Source organism: Astatotilapia calliptera, chromosome 14 (genome assembly GCF_964374335.1).
Source record: "Astatotilapia calliptera chromosome 14, fAstCal68.1, whole genome shotgun sequence".
In the NCBI taxonomy this organism is placed as follows: Eukaryota; Metazoa; Chordata; class Actinopteri; order Cichliformes; family Cichlidae; genus Astatotilapia; species Astatotilapia calliptera.
The window spans coordinates 8,016,502-8,040,217 of record NC_137435.1 but is presented as its reverse complement, the minus strand read 5'-3'; the positions used below and the strand labels follow the sequence as shown (position 1 = coordinate 8,040,217).

The following is a 23,716-nucleotide window of genomic DNA, read 5'->3' as shown; positions in this document are numbered from 1 at the left end:
ACAGTGACAGATCCATAACGTGCCGTTGTGGTTTTTTGACTGTTACAATGTTGCTCAGTAAGCATGTGGTCATGTGTTCATGATGACGGCCTTCTGCGTAGATACTTGTTTGTCTTCATAACATCCCAGGTTTTTAATCCTGGCCTTGACTCAGTCACATGGCCTCAAAAGCGGAGATGGGGTATGGGGCGTATAAATAAAGTGCACTCGACTGACCTTCGAATTCAGGCTATGTCAATAAAGTTAGGGGGCTGTGTGCTGGCTGTTCTCACATGCTGTGCGTGCTCCTCGCTCATGTCTTATCATCGGTGCAGTTGCTCACAGCAAGAGTGAGCATGTGTGAAAAATATTTCACAGGCTTTGTATTTACACAAATGTGTGAGCGATTATTTGTTATGCTGCCTGGCTGGTAGAAATGTAATCTCATGTTGAACAAAGACATCCTGATTCACTGTACAAATTGCACGATTCTGTGGCAGACCTCTGGGTTGTATTATAGTCACTTTGTGCCCTTGTAGATGAGGAAAATAAAATGTTCCAAGATGATAAAATGTAATCTCTATTTAACTTTAAAAAAGCCTAAATGGCATTCGTTGAACCCCTGTTGATCCTCTTACAGTGTTTAAACATTGATCATTTTGGCACACACAAGCTTTGATGTTCTTAATGCTTCTGAATACAACATTTCCTTGTATTTCTTTTACAAGTTGTTTGGTGACAAATTTTAAGAGTATGTTTTTGTCAGTTAGCAACAAAAACACTTCTTCTTTTTACCGATCTCCAAAAGACTTTCTGCTTCCACAATTGTACAACCTCTTTGCGTGCAAGACTAATCCTCGAAACATTTTTAGCAACAAGAGGTTTTGCTCTGTTTTGCTTGGTGCAGGATGCTACAACAGTTTTTAACTTTTTAGTCACCACTGGAACTGGAACTGGAAGTCCGATGTCACGACAGTTAAATGCAAATAAGCGTGTAATGTGCCAGTAACATATTTGTATATTCCGGAGCTGCCACGTTTAACAATACAAACCACAGAAATTTTAGCATTAAGAGCATGTTGTTGATTCAAATGACAAAAAGTTTCAGATGCAATCATTTGTTTTAGGTATTACATAACTTTTATTCATTGCTGTGGCATGAGTGCAGCATGAGGAACTCAGTCAGTGCATTTAAGGTCATTAAAGACATCGAGTCCAAACATGAAATACCAGCCAAACACAACAGGGCGCTTATGTGATCTATCTGTACATTTAAAGAAAAAAAAAGCCCTGCACATTTATAGCTTGATATACCTTTATGTTAATTAAATAGATAACAGTCTAAAGTTAGCACCACAACTTACCACGGAAATGTACAAACGCACAAGCATATGAAGCAGTCAGTTTCATAACTGTCCTGCTGTTCAGTGATCACTTTCCCTTAAACGTCATAGACGACTTTAATTGTGCTTTACATAATTACATTTCACTCCACAGGAAATGAAAATTAGAAAGTAGTAACATTAAAACCACAGTTGTGAAAAAGTTCATATGTTAATACTGCAAAACAGAGGCTGTGAAGACCAGATCCGGACATTTGCCCTGAGACTAAAACAGATAAAGCGCTCAACGAAACAAAAAAACAACAAAAAATCAGATCTGTCTTTTTTTTTAATGGATGGATGAGTTTTATCTTTTACCCTGGACGTAGCGACCCCATTTTCACACTGAAGACTCACCATGAAAGACTTTAGCTTTTAGATGACTTAGACTACACTGCAGATTGGTGGTGGATTCTGAGTGCAGAGCCTCAGAGAACTTGCTGTCATATTTACAAGTGGTCTGAGACTTCCTCTTGAAGCTATTCTGAATGGTCTCTGAGGTGAAGTAATAAACAATGGGATCAAAGCAGCAGTTGGATACAGCAATGCAGAGGGCTACTGGATAGATGGTTCGAACCACCGACTCCTCATAACAGCCTCCTAAAATTTTAGTACGGACTAGAGCATAGAAAACCAGGTTTACATTGTAGGGGATGAAACAAAAACAGAAAATAGTAAGGTGCACGATTATCATACGCAGGATCTTTTTCTTGTTCATGTTCCCACCACGGCTGATAGTTTGGGGACGGCGCAGAGTCTGTAACACCATGATGGAGCAAAATACGTTGAGTAGCAAGGGGATGAGGAAGCCTACTGTCTCTATGAAAATCACCACTTTAGAGAGGGATGATTTCCACTGCTTGGATGAGAAATTCTCAAAGCAGTAAGTGGCATTTCCTTTTTCATTTGAGGTGGTATCCAACAAGAATCCTGTGGGGATACTGCCTGAAAGCACCAGCACCCATACACCAACACATACTATTTTGGCATTGCGCTTGGTCCTGAGCGTCCTTGAGCGAAAGGGGTGCACAATGGCCAAAAACCTGTCCACGCTAATGCAGGTGAGGAAGAGAATACTGCCATACATGTTGGTATAGAAAAGTGACACAGACAATTTACAGAGAATCCCTCCAAAAGGCCAGTTCTGGTTGATGAAATAGAAGACCCGTAGCGGCAGGGTGAAGACAAACAGAAGGTCAGACAATACCAAGTTTATCATGTAGGTTGTGGTCTCATTCCTCATTTTCAGAGAGCAGGAGAATATATAGATGGCCACAACGTTGGTGATAAGTCCAACAACAAATACAATGCTGAAGACCGTACTGTATAGTGGATATTTGAACCCATCATTCTTGATGCATGAGTTGGATATTGAAGAGTTGTTGTACATTATCATTATCAGTTTTAAGATTGCAGGGATGGGAAGTGTTTGTTATGCAATAGCTCTTCAGGGAAAGGTATTTCCAGCACGATCAACTGACCATGAATGAATTATGAAGAAGAGAACAGTTCAGTACTGAGAGATGCTCAATCCATTAGAGCAACTTTTTTTTTTTTGTTCAACACAGCGGTGCATATTGCTGCATGTTTCCCTCCCTTTTCTGGATGTTATTTCGGGGGTTACCTCAGTTGAAAAGACCCCTCCCAGAGGACAGAGATCCAGGCTGGAGTGTCTTCCCCTCCCCCTGCCCTGTCTGTCGGCCAGACAGCACCCCACAAGTTAGAGGGTTAGCTTTACTTACTCAGATAAATCAGTCACATGAATGTGCCACCTTTTTGCTCTCAAGGTCCCAAATAATCACGAGCTGCTCAATCCACAAAGAGAGAAATGGGAAATCCACATTCAGGTCCATTAGAGAAGTGACCTCATGGCAGGATTCTTGTTCTTTGTCAAAACCCAGCCTTGTGGTTTTGTTCTTCTCAGCTCCGAATCAGTGAAGTCGTCATAAGCTTTCCATCTCCCACATGGTCATGACCACAAATGACCATGGTTCTTTCCAAGCAGAGCTCTCAGCGTGACAATTCAATGTGTTTTTGTCTTCTGTCTGCCCTCAGTTTCTCTTTCCTTTCCCTTCTTTGTTTTACTAACCTAGTTGCTCAACCAGTATCTCTCTCACTCCTCTTCATACAGCCTCGGGGTCTTTTGCTCACCACTCATCACACCACTCAGGCTCGACTACTCCTTTGTACCCGGCAGTTTTTTGCAGTTTGGGTAGAAGAGAGAGAAGCTGTAGTAACTCCTCCCACTGCCTCTGGTCCTCCTACTCCTTTGTCTGCTTTTACAGTCAACCACATAAACAGAAGTGCATTGAGAGGAAACTTAATTTAAAAAATGAGCTCATAGTTACTCTAAAATACTGTCACAGAATTTGAAACACAGATCACTGAAATACATTTAAAAGAAAAGGTTCAAGTTTTTCTCTTGACCCGTTTTTCAGTAAAATGTTAAGCTTGTAATTGCTGAATATTTGTTTTTGTAAAAGCACATAAAATTTTTCATCTATTGAGACAAGAAAAATAGGTAAAATATTTGCTTTCTACAAATGGGTTACATGTTTGGATAATAAAATATGTCACGCTGTACAACATAGGCTACAACATGTCTACAGCTAAAAATACTGCACTTCACCTCCTCTCATCACTACCTACTTTGAAATTGAGTTGGGATGTTGGAAACACTTTTTTTTTTAGCTTAATAAGAGCTATTACTTTTGTTATTGTAACACTTTACTGCTAATATACTTTTTCATTTTAAAAAGGCTTGATTTTATTATTTTTCCCCTCATTAGTTAAGCTGTTAATAACAGCAGGAGGCCAAAAGTGCCTGAGAAGTTCTCTGAAACCCCACAGGGTCTCCACTCATCTGACAGAAAGTATGGGAAAATTCAGCTGTCTTCTTCTTGTTTGTGACGACCTGTGTGGGCAGCTAAAGCTTCTGCTGAAGAACCGATTTTTATTTTCAAAAGGACATTAGTAATGAGGACGAACAGAAAGCTCTCCTTCTGTTCAGCAGGTTTTTTTTCTCCTGCCCCTGTCACTCCATGGACACAACCTTCTCTTCTTGGGGCATTCTGGCTATCCTTTTGCAGTAACTCTCTCCTTGGCAGTCAGTAAAAAACATTGGGGTATGTGTTGTGAATGAAGTAGCTTAGTACGGGGGAATGTGCAGTTTAGAACTGTTCTCAGGCAACTTAACCCTTGTATGGTGTTCGGGTCTGTGAGACCCGTGTTCAGTTTTTTTCAAAAGAAAAATTAAACAATTAATTATTTTTTCACGTGTAAATGTGTTGTGTCTTTCCACTCACTCCACTTGATTATAACTGATTTATTTACAACATTTTATATAAAAGAAAAACGAGAAGCACATTAATTCATAAATGTGATCTAACAAAGGTAAAGGGAAAAAATTAACCATGTTTGCTGTTCATATGTCTTGTAATTGGGATGAAGTAAACATCTGTTGAGTAATTTAACATAAAATTGTTTGATAGTGTTAATTTGGAAAGCCAAAACTCTAGCGGGTCCACCAGACCCATGAACACTGGCTGAGTAACAAAAATACGAACACCACACAAGGGTTAAAAGAGTTCTCAGCCCCTTGATCAGGCCTGTGGTGAGCAAATGCTATAAACCCTTTGAGTCTATTTGTGTTGGCTTCTACTGTGTCAAATAGGAAACTGAGTACCTGGTTAGTTTTCCTGCCAGTAAACAAATGCTTGTCTGTGAGATCAAGCAACTGTTTTTCTGCCAGATGTACTCTTTGTAATTCAAAACACTCAGGCAAAGATAAGATAACCTACTTCGCTCGTTACTGTTACCATAACATTTTCCTGATATTACTGACAAAAACATGACCCAGAACCCAAAGATGGTTAATTTAGACTTGAGAGCTACCAAAAATAGTCCAACAAGAGGTTGTTTTATGGCTCAGCGTGCGTCTCTTTGTCAGCCTACCACAAAGCAAACATGATCAAGGCTAGCATGCAATGTGCGAGAAAATAGAAAAACCTGTACTATTGTCTTTCCCTCTCAAAGTTGTTCCATGGAGCACATAAAAACAAGCTCTTCACATGCAAGTATGTGGTCACTAAACAAAAACATGCGCCTGAAGTCCCTGGACTGTTAAATTTCTCACAATGCCAGGAAATTGTCTGGCACCCCCAAGGCCAAGTCTTCAAATAAAAGCAGTTTTATGACACGTGTTGTTGTTGTATAATGTGGTCAGGAGTAGCAATGACAACCACATGTAAAAAAAAAAAAAAAAAAAAAAATTAAATACCACTTGAATTTATTTTTTAACTGTCTATCACATCATGTCACAAGCCTAAAGTCTGTGTGAATCAAAAGATAGAGACTAGGGCTCACTTCAGTGACGTTTAAATATCATTAAATTGCTGTATCATTTTAGAATACATTGAAAACAATGATCCAAATCAGAAAGCCTGGCCACGTTTTAATTCAAAGTCTTTAAAAAATATCTAAAATAACACATTTTGTAAGCCACAAAACTTTGTTTCTGAGTTCCTCAAGATGAAAAGAGAGCAATCCAAAAGAAAATAATGTCTAATGTCTCAGCAAGAGCGCATTCTGATGAGTGGCTAGTCTGAGAGTGAAACGGCTTTCATCTAATTGTGTTCCACTCTCTCTCTGGAAACAGGGACTTTACAAACGCTGTGATGCCATCTACAAGTACGTTAAACCACAGCAGAACTGCAGTGGATATACACAAACCACTGACGCATCCCAGCACAACAAACCTGAACAAGTACACAATCATTCTGTCACATTAAAAACATATTTTTTGAAACTGTTTTAAAACCTTTTTTTCAAGACAAATGTCTTATCAGGCTAAGTGGATGATCAAAGCACGCCCAGAAAGAAGTTTCCCCAGTGCCTGCATGATGTAAGTGAAATATATGGTAATTACAACTTCATTATCATAATCGTCATCTTTTTGGGAAATTTTTTTCTTCCTACGTATGCTGAACCATGCCAGCTTTGATATTAGAATACACAGTTTGCAGTAGGTCTGTGGCAGAATGAAGGGCAGCATGCTCCCCCACGCAGCCTTATCAGCTAAAGCTTTCGTCTACTTTGTAAAACAAGTACTTCCCACCCACCAACCCCTGCCCTCACTGAAACTTAGTGGCCTGTACTGTACTGAAAAAATAAAGTCATTGTAACCCATGTCTTTTTTTTTAAGTTAGCAGTCTTTCTAGTGCTAAATTTATAATCTCAAACCGTCAAGCTTTATACATATGCAATATGCAGCAGAATATGAAGTGATAGTGAACAACTTGCATATAAAAGCGTTTGAGGCTTGATTGTTTATCAACCAACCTACAGCTCTTCATTAACCGCTACATGCTGAATCCAGCACAGTGTCACATGCAATCACTGTATGTCCTAAATTTAACTAAACAGTGTTGCATGCAAGAAAACTGCAAGTACGAGTATTAAAGAGATTCAAAAACCAGTATTACTGGGGTCCTGACATTGTATGAACTAAGTAACACTCTCAGCAGTGCACAGAGATTTTATTTGCCATTTTCAATTTTCTGTGTTTTTATTCATTTGCAAACCTCATAGCCATCTCCCATTACTGGGAGGAAGCTGATAAAACCACAGCGTTTAATTTGGCTCATGGTTAAAAACCCCCCAACTCTATTGCAAGCTTGAATAGAACAAGCTATTTTGCATGGCTGAATAGGTATGCAGAGTGGTGTTTGGGTTGTTTCTAGGGCAAAGGCCTGCCTGCATTTCTTTCTTTCTTTTTAAAAACAGGTTTCCCAGATGCTAAGTCACGAGACTTATCAGAAAGTGCTAGCATTCTGCTGCAGCAAGGATTTGATGTACACAAAGTGTGTAATTTTACAACTGTGATGTAAACAAAGTGGGTAGATGAACCAACCACACAAACTGATATTGAAAAAAAGCCCTGTGACAAGTTAAAGAGCTCTATCAAACCAACAGCTTATTCCACTTACAAAATACATCACTGGAGAGACTGCTTTATTTTTTAGCCCCAAGTAGACTATAAGAGGAAAAGTAAACAAACTGTAGATTACCCTTTACTTTGAACTACTGAAAGTAAGTAGTGGAAATGATATTAAGTGCAGGCATCTACTAAGGCACAATTTTGAGGTCCTTCACTTTTTGCTTTTATATAAATCTTTTCTTTCTTCGCTTCATTCCATGTGGTATTCATCTAATCAGAGGGTCATATCATGCCAAAATAATTCAGAAATTAAAATGGCATTTAGCCTCAGTAAAGGAGGATTTGTACATGGCACAGGGCCAGTTACTGTTAGCTGTTGCACGTCCTTCCTCATTCTGTGCAAAACCACGTTGAGTAATTGTACATGATGTACAAGTCCTTTGGAAGGTGTAAAGTTAATTCAACACAAATACACACACATGAAAAAAGAAAAGTACCTTTTAGTAATTCCACAACTTAAATGTCATGGATGGAACCTATTAGATATTGGAATTTCCATGAGTGGTTTGGCAGCAGGATCGTGACGCAAAATAATCGTCATACTGACAATCACAGTGATCTTCAAAGCCGTGCGGAAATAAATTGAACATCATTTGTTCTGTGGCCACCGGGTGGGATAAAGTAACTGAACTGGAATCTCTGCCTTTCATCATAACATGTCCTCAAACACATTTTCTGTCGGGTAGAGTTGTGTCAAGATAAAAAATCAACAAATTCTATTATACTTGATTCTGCCAACTTGTCTGGCATCTTAATTTTGACCACATCCTGTTATTCTGTGGAAGGTATATGAAATCTCACTTGATGATATGGTACTAAAGACATACCTTCAGGAAACACGCAGGCACATGTGACGTTAGACTCTCTCTTGCAGGAAGAAGTGAAAATGAGCCTGTTCCGCTTCTTGGTGGAGATGAAGAGCCAAAGTGCACTGCATGTGCGTGTCTTAAAATGTTGATATCATAGCAACCACTTACTGGTTAATGGCACCTGCAATGTTACAACTTTACATGAAGTAACGCATGTTTTATTTTTTAAATTCGTGACTTTCATTTCCATACATTTCACTCTCACCCCCTAAAAACCAAAGAAACAAACAAACAAAACAAAAACACTACTTCATGTCAAATGTTTCTAAAGCATTTGCATGGTAATGACATGACAAGAGCTTTTTAAGAACACCCTCAACAACATATGTTATTTGTTTTAATATGTATTTATAATTGCCATTTTCCTATATTCCCATTAGTGCCAAAGTTAGCAGGTTGCAGCTTGCTTTCCATACAAATTAAAAACATTACCAAAAAGTTCCAAAAAAGAAAACAAAAACAAACAAACATTCCAATCAGCTTGTTTAAGTGATCACATTTAGTTATATCCATTTAAGCAGATTTGGGAATTCCTGATGTAATTATCTGGTAACTGCATTTAAAGACCATGAGGCCCTTTATTAGACTTGAGCTCCAACGAAGTGAGTTGGCACAACTATTTACTATCCAGAGATGCATATTAAAAAAGCAAAAATCTTGTAAAAAGGGAACAGAAGCTTGCTGCCAATATGTTAAGAATAGCAATAATTAAAAAAAACAAAAACACAATTAACAAAAAAATCTGTAAACATACAATGAAATGCAGCTGTAAAAAATCAGCTGCATCTACTGTACAGTGTACACAAGACTCAACACGTTTGTGAAAGTCAAACTTTGTTTCCAGCTGCATAGAGAGGGTTAGTCTGAACAACTGTACAAGTACACATGCAATAGCATGCTCTCTTTTCACTCACTGCTCCTTTTCCTATCAGTCAGCATATGGTGGGAAAAACAACTTTCTACAGCAAAAAAGTGCAAAAGTTAGTGAGCACAAATGTCAGACCACAAGTTTGGATGGTATATGAAGAACTGAAACTTTAAAAAAGTGGCAAAATATGTTATGCGAGCTTAACAAATATAATCATAAAGCAGATAAAAACAAAAACAAATGGGGGGGAAACAGGTTGCAGTTTTACATGTGTTTCCCTCATAAAATGCCTCCAAATCCAGAACATTTTAGAATGAAGGCTTCAAAGAAAAGCAGCACAATGTGAAGAGTTCATTTATAGCTGACTTGGTAAATTTTTAGATCCTGTCTATGCTGACCGCAGATAACTTACGACATACTGATTGCATTAGGAACTGTTAAAAGGGCAGCATGATAAAAACGATTCAAATACCAAATCAAACAATTCTATCACAACAGATTACGTTTAGTATGTTCAGCATTTTCAGGTATCCAGTCCAAGCTGATTACTGTGACATGTCCACGTACTGGCTGTCTTGGTAAACCTTGACCAGTGTGGCACATCCTTTTATTCAGCCTCAGCATTGTGTGCTTGTTACAGGACTAGTGGCATAAACCTGTATCTATGTTCCAACCAAGCACCGTGTTTGGGCTAGCTTCAGAAAGGTAACAAAGAAGAATCACTTGGTGAGTGGGGCCTTAAACCATTTACCTCTCAGGTATTTACATCCTTAGTGCCACGTGTTTGAGGCGCTGATCTGCTGGGTGTTTACTTTGGTCTAGAATGGACTCTCGTCACTGAGATTAAACTTTAATGTGCTGAATACATCACAACAGGGGCCCAGTAGTCAGTTTTTGAAGGCCCCGTAGCGACTGGCTTTACTAATGAAGTTCTTGAGCAGGTCGTGATCCATGTCGGCAAAGGCCTGGGTCTGCGTGACAGCCGTTAGGTGGTTGACACAAAACTTGAAGCAGAATTCCTCCAGGTCCTAAAAATGAAGAGGGCTGTCTGGTCAGTGCTGAGGAGTATAACTGACTAGCTACTGTGCACGCCTCCACCACCATGGTGCTTTGACTATGTATCAGGGGCTATAAGCTTACCCGCGCCTCATACTTGACAGCAGCAGAGAGCAGAGTGATGGCGTTTTCTTCAGAAATGCCTCTCTTGATCGTTTCCTGGCACAGCCTCTTCAGTCTTGTTTCTCGGTAGAACGTGGCCAAGTCAAGCAACCCTGCACACACAAAAACAAAAACACACGTGATTGTGTTCGAGATTCTGCACTGACTTGTTGCAGCATTTCCTGGGCTGTAAAGAACTGTGATCCATGTCTATCCTTACCAATAGCGTCCTCTGGTGGCAGGTTTATAGTGTCAGTGTAGAGATACTCCAAGAAGGCTCTGTACACCAAGTATGAGAACTGATGAATTTCTATAGCATCCTGGTCAGATTCATTCAGCAGTGTTCGGAAATGCTCACACCTATCGAGAAAGACAGCAGAAGACTTGTGACAAAAGCACGTTTAACTCAAACTAACTTAATTAATGGGCAATCACACTTTATCATGTGCAGGTGACAAAATATAGTCTTATGCCAACAGGAAACTGCATTACCAAATGAAAAAAAGGAAATTAGCAAGAAACTTTAAAAAAAAAGGAGGTTTAAAAAAAAATCCACAATTTTCATACTGAACTAGAAAAAGCAGCTTCAACTTCCAATAATTTATACCATCATACATTACAATGAAAACATGTTTTCTGTTGTAGTGGCAGTTATACTCTGCTGTTGAAATTACTTATTGATAGTTCCTTGAATTCTGCTAGAAGGGTACATGTATGTTTAGTGCATTGCAAGTTAATGTCTTAGCGGGTGAGTCCACATGGTCACAGAATTGGTAGGCATGTGGTTACCAGCATGGAGCCTAGAATTCAGAGACTATACCATGCCTGTTAGTGTTCAACAGCATCTAATCTAAATACCCACCAGTTAAAAACAACCACAAGGGTAGATGGATAGAAGAATAGAAGAAAAATTGTTGTGTTTTTTTGTGTTGTTGTTTTTTTTTTTTTAACAGATTCTTTTTGACTATGCCTACTAATACAGGCCAAGTGCAATACCTTTTATTCCTTATAAGCGCCTGCATTAATTACCACTAATTACCATTTATCTTTTTATTTGTTTTTTTGCTTCAATTTTCTCCACACTGCAAATCTCTGATGGCTCAAAACAGTGCCTCTACCATTGCTTCTCAGGACACGGTTGAAAAAACAACTGAATCTTCACTCTCTGATGCATCTTAAACATATAATTTGCATGTGATCTTGCGCAAGCAGACAGTTTCCACTGTTGCATATTCGTGTGAGCCAGTGGACTAAGGTTAAAGCTGCAGACAGTCTGGCTCCTTCCTACTGACGGTGCAAAAGAGCAAGGGACTGGAATGCAGATACTCTGTGTTCAAGTGTGGTTATAAAAAGAAACACGGGAAACAATAGGCTTGTCTTTGCTACCCCGTGAGTTTAACAGGAAGATAAGGAAACTGTTTAGCATATGAAGTTTAAATATAGGGAAACCAGCACAAATTAAGTGTTTGTTATATATATTTACACACAAAGATGGCTCATTGTTTTTGCTGCAGTGACTAAATTGGTTGTCTGGATTTTAAAAAATACACCCATGTGACCAAGCTGAAAGTAGAGGTTAGAGAAGCAAAGTGTGCATTCATATATATAATTTTTTTAAACAGTCAGAGTGTGGTGGCCCAACAATAGAAAGGAAGAGCTGCAGACATTGTCTCCATTCCACAGATCATTATGTGCACTCAAAGATAACGATACACTGCATGTTACACCCTTCCAGTCACACACCAGCTGCTCAAAATGCCACAAGACTGGATTAGCTTTTCCAGACTTCCATGGTTAATGAGTCTACATTGTCCTTTTTTTAAAAAAAAAAGAAAAAAGAATCACCTAAAGGACTCTGAATGTTCTTGTTTTCTGTACCTGATTTTTAGCAGAGCTTTGTGAACATGGATGCACTTCCCATCAACCAAGAACTTCAGATCAGAAATATCTGGACTGTCAAACTCCTTCTTCAAAGACTGGGCAACTGTGAGGTAATCATCACCATCTGGCAAAAAAAAACCAACATAAAATTATTATTACTATTTATTTTATTTTTTGTTAAATACAAGCATTTGGTCTTGGGGTTTTTTTGCTCTTAAAAATAAACATAAATTTGCTAAGCATACATTTAAACTAGGGCTGAACGATTATGGAAAATAATCTAATTGCGATTTTTTGCCCCAATATTGCGATTGCGATGCGATATGCGATTATTTTTTAAGGTCTTTGTCTTCTGTATTATTAAACAAAGACAAGCAATACATCATATAGTATGGCCAATACTATATTACATTAATTTTAAACTGTTCTTTCCTGGAAGACAGACCTCTGTTATGATGACATGAGGTGATGCATGAATTGATGACTGACATTTTTATTTAACTTCTTCAATCACAACAGTATATTTGAACATACACAATAGTTTATTTTTAGCTTACAAACATCTGAGCATAAAGTGCTGACAAGGAACCCTGGTGTAAACATTAAAATGAAAGTCAGTACAATGTGCAGATTGCAGAAATATACATAAACAAAATCAGTGGCTTTACCACACTCAGTTTTTCGACATCTGTGAACTACTAGACAGTCATTAAATTAAAAAATAATATTAAATAAATAAAACTAATAAATAAAAAATACACACATCTTACTGATCTCTGCAGTCAGTAACATTACACATAAAGTTCAAACATAATAGCAATTGTATAAACACACACACAAACACGCCTTTAAAGTTTAAAGGCGTGAAATTGGACGGTCTAGCCTTCTGATTAGCGTCACCGCTGTCTCGGTGGAGTTTAATAAACTCGGCCGTCTGCTTCTTGCTATCTAAAATATAACCAGACACTGGTGTAAATTCTCGACTGTCTCATACTTCTGTTTAATAAGTTTTCTGTTTGACGTTTAGTCAGCTGTGTGAAAACCAAGGAGGAACCCACCCGGGGGATTAATAGTTTTATTTTATCTAATCTAATAACTTTAATCTCAGCCAAACCGATTTACTCACGAACAAACAAAACACTGAAAAAAGCCCAACAATAACATTTTTAGGTTGTCTAAGTGACTTATATATTACGTTTAACCCGAGCAGCGAAACTCCGCGGTGATCTGAAAATGATGTGCCGGGAGTTGTGCCGTTCTCGGCCGCATCAGTAACCCTCGAGCTCCCGGCTAGCTGTCGAGCTGGTGGGTAGCAGACGCCTCTGAAAACGTCGAAGCACTTTTGCAAATATGGGATATCTTGATGAACCGAGCAGATATTTGATGTTTACACAACTACTTTCTCGCCTGAAAATATGTTAAAAGTTTATTTTGTGACCCAGAAAGATTAGTATGAGTAATTTTAAAACTTAGTAGCGGCCGCCATTGCTGGAAACTGGAGTTTGGCTGGGCCGCGCTATGAATTCTGGGATATGGTAGTAATTTGGACAGCCTTCGGCGCGTCGCTGTGACGTAATCGGTCTACAAAAGGAGGATGCAGCCCATGAATTTGGACATGTCCAGAGTATAATCGCAGCCTTTGCGGTTAGAAAATTGCACTTGATCATGTCGCGATATTATCGCAAATGCGATATATCGTTCAGCCCTAATTTAAACAACTTCTCTTTACATTTCAGTTTAAAAGACAGTTCTATGAGGTATTTATATATAGGGAATGAAAATATATTTCTTTAAGGCCACAGGTGACAATAAAATATTACCAACATTAAAAAAATGTCCACCTAAATGCTAAGTCAATATTTAAATTTAGCTCATCACATTAGCTTTCCTAACTGGAGTGTAAAGAAAAAAATGAAGCTATCACAGTTACAGGTTAATGCTCTTCAGTTTGTGTTGAGTTTGTATAAACATTTGTCGCAAATGAAGTGCAAACAGAGTTTCCTGTTTATTTCTCAGACCACTTGCAGGAATGTGTACCTATGGTACACTGATAAATGCCTACTGCATAATTATCTCTAACCAGACACACAAGTAAATGTCAGTGTCAAAAATGTAATAAAAAAAATCCTTCAATTATTGTAAAAGTTTGACTTTTGGGATTCTTTTTCAATTTTACAAATACTCTCCAGGCTGGCTATTAAACTATGTGACCTTGGCCTGCACTTCTCTCAGTGCAAGTGGATCCTTAATTTCCTGACTGGCAAACCACAGGTGGTACATGTAAACCACAAAGTCTCATCTGCTTCCTCCTTTCCTGTACTTCCTCTACACCTACGACTGTGTGGCCACTTCGTCAAGTTCCCATAATTTTTTTTTTTTTTTGTTTGTTTGTTTGGTTGGTTTTTGCTTTGTTTTATTATTTTCTTCAAGCCCTGTGTACAGGAGCTGCATACAAAAAGATATTTTGTGAAAAGGGTTGGCGTAATAAGCAAATGCTTCAGCCAATACCTTTTGATTAGCCTTGTCTCATGCTTTCTTTCTTTATGGTAGATTTTTGTTCTGTTTTCACTGTTTGTTTGTTTGTTTTTTTCACTGTTTTCACTGAGATTTGAATTTGAATGCTAATCAATAAATCAAAATCAAAATCAAATCACCAATTTCGCTGACGAAAGAGCAGTAGCGGACTTGATCTCGAAACAGTGACTCTGCTTGACGGTAAGAGATCAACCACCTAAGTGACTGGTGTAGGGAGAAAAACCTTCAGCTGCAAGTTTGTAAGACCAAGGAGCTAATAGTTGACCCCACAAGGAAACAGCTGAAATGGGCGACAGAGATGGATGCCATTAAGACCACCCTTCCCACAAAAATAACGGGGAGTAACTTTTACTGTTAGGCAATCATGTTGGGTGACATTCTAATGATAAAAAAAATTATATACAGCTGGATAGGCATATAAGTATTTCACTGTGAATTTCTGCGTGTTCGTCAAATAACTTAAAAATGTATGGTCCTATAAAACTCTTACCTACTGAGAGGAGGTGCCACGTGACTGCCGGTGTGGCAAAGCAAGCGAACACATCATCAGTGCTGCTGAAATGTGCGAGATGGGGACTGGCTACAGCCTGACCTCGACACTGACCCCACATCAGAACTTGTCCACTCTGTGTCTTGGCTGCTGACGTGTGACTGGTGTGACATGCAGCCACTTCGACTATCCTACCGAGAAAAATCACAAATCTAGATATACATTTGAACTTAAGACAGAAAAAGGCCCATATGAAAAGTGAACATTTCTCTAATAAAGTTCTTTTACAGTCAACAATCAGTCCCTTACTACTCCGTAGCATAAAACCACAAGTGTAAGAATTTGTACGAGTTTGAGACGTTTGGTTATTCTAGGGATCTGTGACCTATTATGGTAGCAAAGTACTGCTGGTAATTTACAATGGGAACAAAGTAACAAAGTACTAACCTCTCCTTGTCTGTGTTTATAGGAGTGGGGAGCGCTTGGTTACTCTTATTGCCTGTTCCCAACTGCCCGTATGAGTTGGCACCCCAAGCATAAACAAATCCCTCATCTGTCAGTGCCAACGTGTGTGCATATCCACAAGCGACCTGTGTTTGGAAAAAAAGAAAAAAGAGGGTATTTAAGATGCATGCAAACAGAAATAAGTAATCAAAAACAATATTTTGTTAGATTTATCCCTCTTTAAGCTCTTACCTGTACAATGTTTACACCCTGGAGGGCAGCGATTCGGCATGGTGTCTGCTGGTTTCCATTATTGCCCAAACCTAGCTGTCCATTGCAATTATAGCCCCAACCATAGATCTGGAAACAATGGACGATTTTGGGATATGCACATACCTCGTTATCAATAAGTGTGCGGAACATCACAGTACTTTTATTCTTGGGTTTTTTGTTAAATTAAATCTGAAATTCAGATTCTGATTTTGTGTGTAAAAACAAATGCAATACTATTTTAGGTCTTCTGACAGAGACTGAACGTTAATTTTTTTAAACTATACTGTCTCCACTCACACTCCAGGACCATTCTTCAAGCTGTCATCATTCAGATCGAGCGTAAACACAAATTCATTTCAGACACTGTTAGAAATCCAATTTGTTTTTCTCTGCTTCATCATGGTTAACATGTATAGATGGGTGTGACCAGTTACCTCTCCGTTGTCCAGTACAGCCATAGAGCAGAGCTGTCCACAGGCTATGTTTACCACAATCTTGTTTTGCAGGCAGCTGCTGACCCGACGCGGTGTCGGCTGGTTGGCAGTAGAACCTGAACCAACTTGTCCAGAGTTGTTGTAACCCCACGCGTACACCTGAACACAAAGATGAATGCTCACCACCCAGAAAAATTCTCAGATTAAACAGAAACAAAGCAAGTAGAGGAAAATTTACCTCTCCATCAGTTGTGAGGGCAATAGTGTGGTGGGAGCCACAGGCCACTTCTGTCACTCTCTTGCTGAGGAGATTAGTGGACACCAGGGCAGGGGTCAGCCCGTGGTTGGTGGTGCCATTTCCGAGTTGGCTGTAGCCATTGTGGCCCCAGGCATACACTTCTCCATCTACACAGCAACAAGTGCAAGTTTATTGATGTTGTCACAGAAGTTAATATTTCATTAAAAGATAAGAAGCAGTCTATTTCACATGATATACTGCAAGTTAAGCAGCCATACTTTTATCAGACATCACAGATATCGATTAAATGCCTTGATTCACTTAGTTTAGTGTTGCATTGACTCAGTATAAATGAAGTACACGAGAACATATCCATAATTAACTTTTTTGCAACTTCTTTTACTGTAAATGCAGATTGAGCAAAGATTTTTCCACATGTAAATAAAAAAACAAAAAAAAAACCTCAAACTGACTGGCCTCCCTCAGATGATGTGGAGTTAGTTAATCATTACCACATATTACAGGAAAACAGATACCTTTATGTTGCTTTAATCAAAGTTAAAGGTGCAATCAATTATCCAAATAAATAAGCATGCAATAATCACATTGAAAGCAACTCTCAGACATTTTAATTTAATATTCCAAACAGGAATGAGTGAAAATTGAATGTGTATTTGAAATTTAACAGTTTGAATGCATTTTTTAATCGTAATTTAAGTATGCATGCAACCACATCTCTTGGCCAAGAAGTCCACTTTGACCAAAAAGAATCACACTTAAAAAACTAGATACAATATGAAGCCAATGGTGGCACAAAATAAAAATAAAATATCAAATAAAATATGCATTTTGCATGTTTGGACTCATTTGCTTGTGATCTTATTCCTCTGCCTCCTGAAGACATTTCTCCTTGGTGACACACACAGAAAAAAAGGTTTTGGAGCTACATTACCTGCAGTGGCGATAACCACATGTGGCCCCGTTCCATAGCTTAGAGACACAATCTTCTTTCCACACAAGACATCAATCCTGCGTGGCTCAATAGTGCTTTGAAGATCTCCAAGCCCTAAACAGCCGCTACAGTTAGTCCCTAAAGCAAAGACCTGCAAAGAAAAAACATTAAAAATGTCTTTTTTTAAATATATACATTTACAAATAAGAATTACTCGATCATATTTATTGTGCATTTTTTTTTATATCACAAAATGGTGAAGTTGTCTTAATCTAATCTGTCTAAGATGGCAAATTGCAAATTATGATCACCGGTACACTAAAACAAACTAACTAACTACACTTGAAACCAGGCTATAATAATTTGAGACACTGTCTTTCTAAAATTATGACTGAAAAAAAAAAAAAAACGGCAGCAAGCATGCTCATGCTGGGACTGCTGAATGTGATGTACGGCATAATTTAAAGTGAAATCCACCAAAATACAATTTAACGGTACAGTTGGCTGTTCCATAACATCAAACAAATAAGCAAGGGTGGAAAGATTAGGCATGCACTGCACCTTTCCAAAGGCTCAGGCATTAAGCTCATATGGCTAAAGATAGCCTCATTCCATCTGCTTATCCCTGTGCCTGTAACTGCACCTCATATCAAGCAGAGAGCAAGAAGGCCTGGAGCATTTTTATATCCACTTCAAAACAAGAACTACTCAAAAATCAATACAGAGAAATGAATGACTTCTATGCGTGCTTCAGGACAGCTTCACGTAAAGAAGAACAAGAAGGAAACCTTGCTTAAACTCCAAATGTTACCTCATCATTAACTGTGACATAGAGGGCTTCATTTGCAGCACTGCCAAATACACAAGCCTGCCGGATAAGCCGGAGTTCCTCAGGAGGAAGAAGTGCAAACACTGGCCACTTTCCCACGTCCAGCATACTACTCAGCTGTGAAAAAAAGAAAAAACATGGAGAAGCATATGAATCTAACTCACTATGGAATAAAGGAAAGGTTGATTAGATAAACTGAAAAACACAGATAAAAGCAGGAGTATGTTTTCATGTTAAATACTTTGATGGTCTGGTTGTTTAATTGTATTCAAATGGTTATTAAACTGGATAATAGGAACTTTCTGCCCTGTATCATGGAATGCATACATATATGTTAAAGAAAAGATTATTAAATTTCCACCTTTATCATCCCTCGAGTGACCAGCAGCATTCAGATTTAGATGGGCAGACAGATTAAAACGTGTACATCTGTTCTGTGACCTTTACTACCACAGAAAGTAAAGTCAAAATTATGTCATCTCTAAAGTCTAACATAATATTTCAAATATAACGGTTTCAATGATTGCACCATTACTCTCTATTATCAAACCACACAGCTGTCTATGGCTGTGTGTTAAATGGAAAACTGCAATCAACAGTAAAACCTACTCGTCTGATCTTCTGTGTATCATTATTTGTGACGCCTATAAAAGATAATTATCTTGTATTGCTAACAATATATTTCAGCTCAGTTTTTATTCACAAAAACAAACAAACACAAAAACCTGTTTTTATTGCCGCGTCTGACAAATTTACAGTGCTGTTGCATTGCCTTGCAGAAATATGAAGTTGCACTTTGCATGAACCCAGACAACACCTCCCTAAACACACACATACACCACCATGACCACCAGCTGCTGTTAAGATGTCCCATACGTCAAATTAGCAGATACCGAAGACAACACAAACAAGCACCGCAAAACTAAGTGTGTTGGTTTTGATATATAAACTGTCAGCAATGAAACTACTACCTGAAATTATCCCACAAAAACTATCAAGCTAATTAGCGTAAAGAGCGGTGTTGTTGCTGGTACTTCCAAGTGTTGACGTTACCTTCTAGCTAGTGCTTAGTCCGCGAGGTCGTTTTCTGATTTAAAAAAAAAAGATACTAAAACATGTCACCCAACATATTTTTCAAATAACTTTGCCGGGGACGTCATGCCGACAAACTGGTGTAGGTCTAGCTTCACGTTAGCTCCTATGGTTGTACTTTGTTGTAGCTAGCTTTAATCGCTACACCACCGCCTGAAAAACATACACACACAACACCACACTTCCTGTAGTCACTTGGTGCGTTTACTGAAAATCGGACCTGGGAGCTTCAAGGTTAAATTGGTATTATACAGTAATTAGTGACATCTATTATGCAAGATTAAATAAATCCAATAGTCTTTTATTTGTGAAGTTACATTACTGGTCAATAGACCATAACGACCCAAGACTCACATGGGTTATAAGTTTAATGGAGAATATTTTTGCATGTTGTTTAAACATCTGTGGCATACATTGTATTTATTTATTTATTTAAGAAAAAAAAATATTTCACCCTACTTTTCAGGAGTTGTTGATATACCAATATCAATTTTGTGTGGAACTTTAGGAAACAATTGCTGGTGTGAAACAGATGTGGGTGATACATTTCTGGCTGAGTCGTCCTGTACCATTACAACTACAGGCACAGTTTCAGTATCAATGGAGAGCTAATCTCCTTTAAGTTAAAACAGTAGAATGTAAACAGAATGACACCTGACTCCTGACACACACACAAATACACACACTTGCTTGCCCACACACATCACATATTTGACCCTAACTGACCAATCACGGTCTTTTGACCCATGAAAGGTGCATTTTGTTTAAGTTAGTACAAGCTCATGTTATTGCGTGGTTTGAATTATTTTATTATCCCATCACTCTGTACTCTCAAAACACAAAGGTTCTCATAAGGACCTCCAATCTCCACTCTAAAAATGTGATTCAATTGATAAAATGAGTATTAAATGCTGCAGCTGCCTGAAAAACAAACAAACAAACAAACAAAAAAAAAAACAAAAACAGATCATTTGAATCAGACAAGAGAGCACCTAAAACAAGAAGTCCTCGGGGAGCTGAAAACCACTGCTTTAGAATTACTGCCTCCAGAAACGATGTCCAACTGCATAATGATGCCCTTGTAAATTTGCTCCCTCTTCATTGTCCGCTTACATTTACTTCCTCATTATGTTTCTCATTACTTTGTATTATATTTTGTGTTCTGCTGCAGTCCTTGATGTTGCTTTTTCATCATGCACTTCTTCTCAAGTCTTAAAATATATGCCCCTTCATCTTCGAGTGTGTGCAGGTGTTTGCATATAACTTTGCTGAGTGTGAGCTTGTTGAGTACAGATTTGAACAACAAGTCTATGTGCATTTCTGAAATCGTAACACTGCATCCCAAGTTACATGTCTTATGTTATTACATTAAAAAAATAAATACATAAAATAAATGCACGGTGTAAAATAAAATATGTGATGTGTTCGCTGTTCACTGGTTCAGTCCCTGCAATGACACAACTATAATCTGCATATTTCACTGATTACTGCATAATCAGTCTGTCTTAAAGAGTCAAATAAATTTTTGGAAAGAGATGACTCTCCACTGCATATTTCATTGAGAACTATAGCAGACACAATGGGGCATTCCTTTATTAAGTCCAGCAGGTGGAGTCATTGATAACCATCTTGGTGTATATCAGTGGATGGGATAGCACATGTTTTTGCCAAAGATTTAAAGACCGCATGATATATACCAATGTATATTTAAAATAAGCTTTTTTGGAGTACACAAATACTACAAAAATATATTTGTGTTCACTCAAAACATGTAACAAACCCAAGACTGCACGGTTTACAAGAACCAGTGATCCACACTTTCTTTCTGCTAAAAGCAATATTGTATTTCAAATTGTCTGTGTGTGTCTTGTGTAGGTTTGACATCACTTGTGCCGTTCAGTGTGTAATTTTGAAAGGGTTGTTTTTTTTTCTTTCTCCATACATTCCGTATTGGCTCTCTGGCGTGTAAAATACTGCAGTTCAATCATGCTTGTTTATTTTTAGTACAACTGTGTGCTTCTGGTTACAAACCAGGTAGAAGTAGCAGTGTAGTCTTATATGGAGAACAGCAAGGTGGTCCCTGGACTGACCACGTAGCATTCTTAGATCCCCCCCACCCCCGACTGACTTGGTTGGACGAACCGGTCATAGACACGTCAACCGTAAGGTCTTTCTTAAAGTGATGGAAAAAAAAAATAGGTAGGCAAATGAAGTTCATCATAACTGCACCGGATAGTGACCGGGTTCACAACAAACAAAATGAAATATAGTAACATTATTTAGCGTTTATCTTTGCTATCTTGTAAATTAGGATTCGTGATGAATTGCCCGAATACGCATGCGCACTAAGTCGTGTAAGCGATGGCGACATTCCTGCTTTTTATGCGAGGAACAGGGTTGGATGGAAAGTTATCTCGATAAAACTGAGGGTTAGACAAACGTTATCGATACTTTGCATCGTCACAGTCGCTCGCTAGCTACTTCGACCGTTTTAAGGTGCTGTTAACGCGAGCCTGCGTCGTTCATGAGAAGACCGCATACTATCTTGCTAACTGTTAGCTAGGTAGCTTACGCTAGTATGTCACACTTTGCCTTGTCTTGTGTTTGTCTGGGTAGCTAGCAAGTTCTCATCAGCTTCAGGTTCTGCAGAAAGTTGCTGGTCATCCAAGGTTGCTGACGTTAAACATTTCGGGGAAGAGCTGCATAAGACTCATCACTGTGCATCGGCTTGTTCAGCAAGACTGCTGCTCTGCCAACTGACTGGGTGAGTAACGTTAGCTGCGCTTTTGGTAATAAGTCTTGTTTTGCTACAGCGAACAACATTGACGATATCATTTTAAGGAAGTCGAACTAACCTGTAAGGTTATTGTTTGTCAGTACGTTGGCTACAATAAGGCTGCAGTTAGATAACTATTAGCTATGATATAACGCTAAGCACACACACCTGTAGCCAAAGTAAACAGTCTCGGGTGCGAGATAGTTAACCTTGTTAAAGGAGCTAAAAAAAAATACCAACCGATACTGTGACATAAAATAGGAGCTTGTGCGTGTAGTTGACCGGCCAGGTAATGTTAAACGAGAGTCAACGACATTGCTACGTCAAATACTTTCAGTCAAAGGATAACCAGCTGTTACCCCGTGTGCAGATGTCTGGTACGAAAATAGTGCTACAGTTAAATTTACGCATTACAGTTGAGAAAAAACCAGCGCTATTAAACAACGACAAGAAATATCATTACCACAATTTTGTGTGGCTGATAATTAAAATGAAAAGCTAGTTCAAATCTTCAAGGTGTTTTCCCGTTTTCTCTAAAACTGCAACTGAAAAACAGCTGGTGTGTCCTTGTCAACTGCTCTGTAGCCACAAGCAAATGTGAGGCACAATCAGGGCAACAACAGATGTAACATCTGTTATCTGTTGTTATTTCGATACAGATTTCTTGCAGCGCAACTATAACAGAAGTTACAGCTGTTTTCTAGTCGTAGGTGGTGACTACTGATAGGCTATAGTTCTGAAAGTTTCAGATAACTTTGTTAAAGAAAGAGGAGCAAAAAAGACTGAAGTATACATCTGTTCATATGTTACTGCTGTCACTGCATCTGTTTGATAATCAAAATCATAATGTTCCACTTACCACAATCAAATTTGGAAAATGTGTAATGAACTTTCAGATCATCTTTTCCCATACGAGGGGAAAAAAAAAAGAAATTTTGACTTTAACTGCGTAAATGGTGGGTGGTCAGAGGAAATATAAAGAATTGCCTGTCATTAGGGATTTCCCTTAGTTGCTTCTCATTTTACTGACCTCCAGGTAGCTGTTGTCACTGTGGTGCTGGCAAGTAATTTACAACTAGAATAAAATTACCAGACAACCTACCAGCTGGTTGCAGTGATTGGCTTGGAGGCCTCAGAGCCACACAAGTCTGGCATTCATCTAAAGCCTGCTAGTGTTACAAAAATTAACCACATGGCAATCTCTCATGGCTGTATAAATGGTTCTGCAGGCCTAGTTCATTGACCATCACACTGTAAACTGACTTTGTTGTTTGGGCTTAAGGAGGGGAGGGACTAAAGCGAACAGATAAGCCAGATCACAGTAAGGTTTAGGCACGCATGCGCCAGAGAGTAATTAAGTTCAAGGACACGTTACATTTCTTTCATGCTGTTCTGTTGCTTTACACGGGAATTTTATTAACCATGTAACGATTGTATACATTTTATTTACAGTTGGGAAATCCTCAGTGTATAACTTTGGTATTTTACTCCCGTGTCAGTGGAGTGTTGAATAAAAAA

General features: G+C 38.5%; 3 protein-coding genes across 6 annotated transcripts in view; 1 reads left to right on the top strand and 2 right to left on the bottom strand.

The window, feature by feature from the left end:
• Window positions 1–1,096: 1,096 nt before the first annotated feature.
• lpar6a (lysophosphatidic acid receptor 6a) lies at window positions 1,097–3,567 on the bottom strand. Its single transcript, XM_026193408.2, has one exon. It carries the CDS (start codon window positions 2,755–2,757, stop codon window positions 1,702–1,704), a length of 1,056 nt encoding a protein of 351 aa, XP_026049193.1. The 5' UTR covers window positions 2,758–3,567; the 3' UTR covers window positions 1,097–1,701.
• Window positions 3,568–9,243: 5,676 nt separating this feature from the next.
• On the bottom strand, window positions 9,244–19,619 carry rcbtb2 (regulator of chromosome condensation (RCC1) and BTB (POZ) domain containing protein 2). The gene is made up of 12 exons (XM_026193117.2): window positions 19,384–19,619; window positions 18,313–18,447; window positions 17,502–17,652; window positions 16,550–16,716; window positions 16,312–16,470; window positions 15,857–15,964; window positions 15,608–15,750; window positions 15,161–15,351; window positions 12,133–12,259; window positions 10,475–10,614; window positions 10,237–10,367; window positions 9,244–10,124 (listed from the first exon to the last, which is right to left on the bottom strand). Exons 2-12 carry the CDS (start codon window positions 18,436–18,438, stop codon window positions 9,984–9,986), a joined length of 1,584 nt encoding a protein of 527 aa, XP_026048902.1. The 5' UTR covers window positions 18,439–18,447; window positions 19,384–19,619; the 3' UTR covers window positions 9,244–9,983.
• Window positions 19,620–21,547: 1,928 nt separating this feature from the next.
• Window positions 21,548–23,716, top strand: part of fndc3a (fibronectin type III domain containing 3A) — a 45,111-nt gene continuing 42,942 nt past the window's right edge. Inside the window, exon 1 of one of the 4 annotated variants that reach the window (XM_026191570.2) lies at window positions 21,548–22,186. The gene's annotated coding sequence lies outside the window, so the exon portion shown is untranslated. The remainder of the gene's footprint in view (window positions 22,187–23,716) is intronic. The other 3 variants (XM_026191571.2, XM_080288639.1, XM_080288638.1) reach the window with 3 other exon arrangements.

Coding starts and splice junctions, on each gene's coding strand:
- lpar6a (XM_026193408.2), bottom strand. CDS start 2,757: ATGATAATGTACAACAACTCTTCAATATCCAACTCATGCATCAAGAAT.
- rcbtb2 (XM_026193117.2), bottom strand. CDS start 18,438: ATGCTGGACGTGGGAAAGTGGCCAGTGTTTGCACTTCTTCCTCCTGAG. Junction 15,751..15,856: donor AGGGTGTAAACATTGTACAG/GTAAGAGCTTAA, acceptor TTCCAAACACAG/GTCGCTTGTGGATATGCACA. Junction 10,368..10,474: donor GCCACCAGAGGACGCTATTG/GTAAGGATAGAC, acceptor TTGTGTGTGCAG/GGTTGCTTGACTTGGCCACG.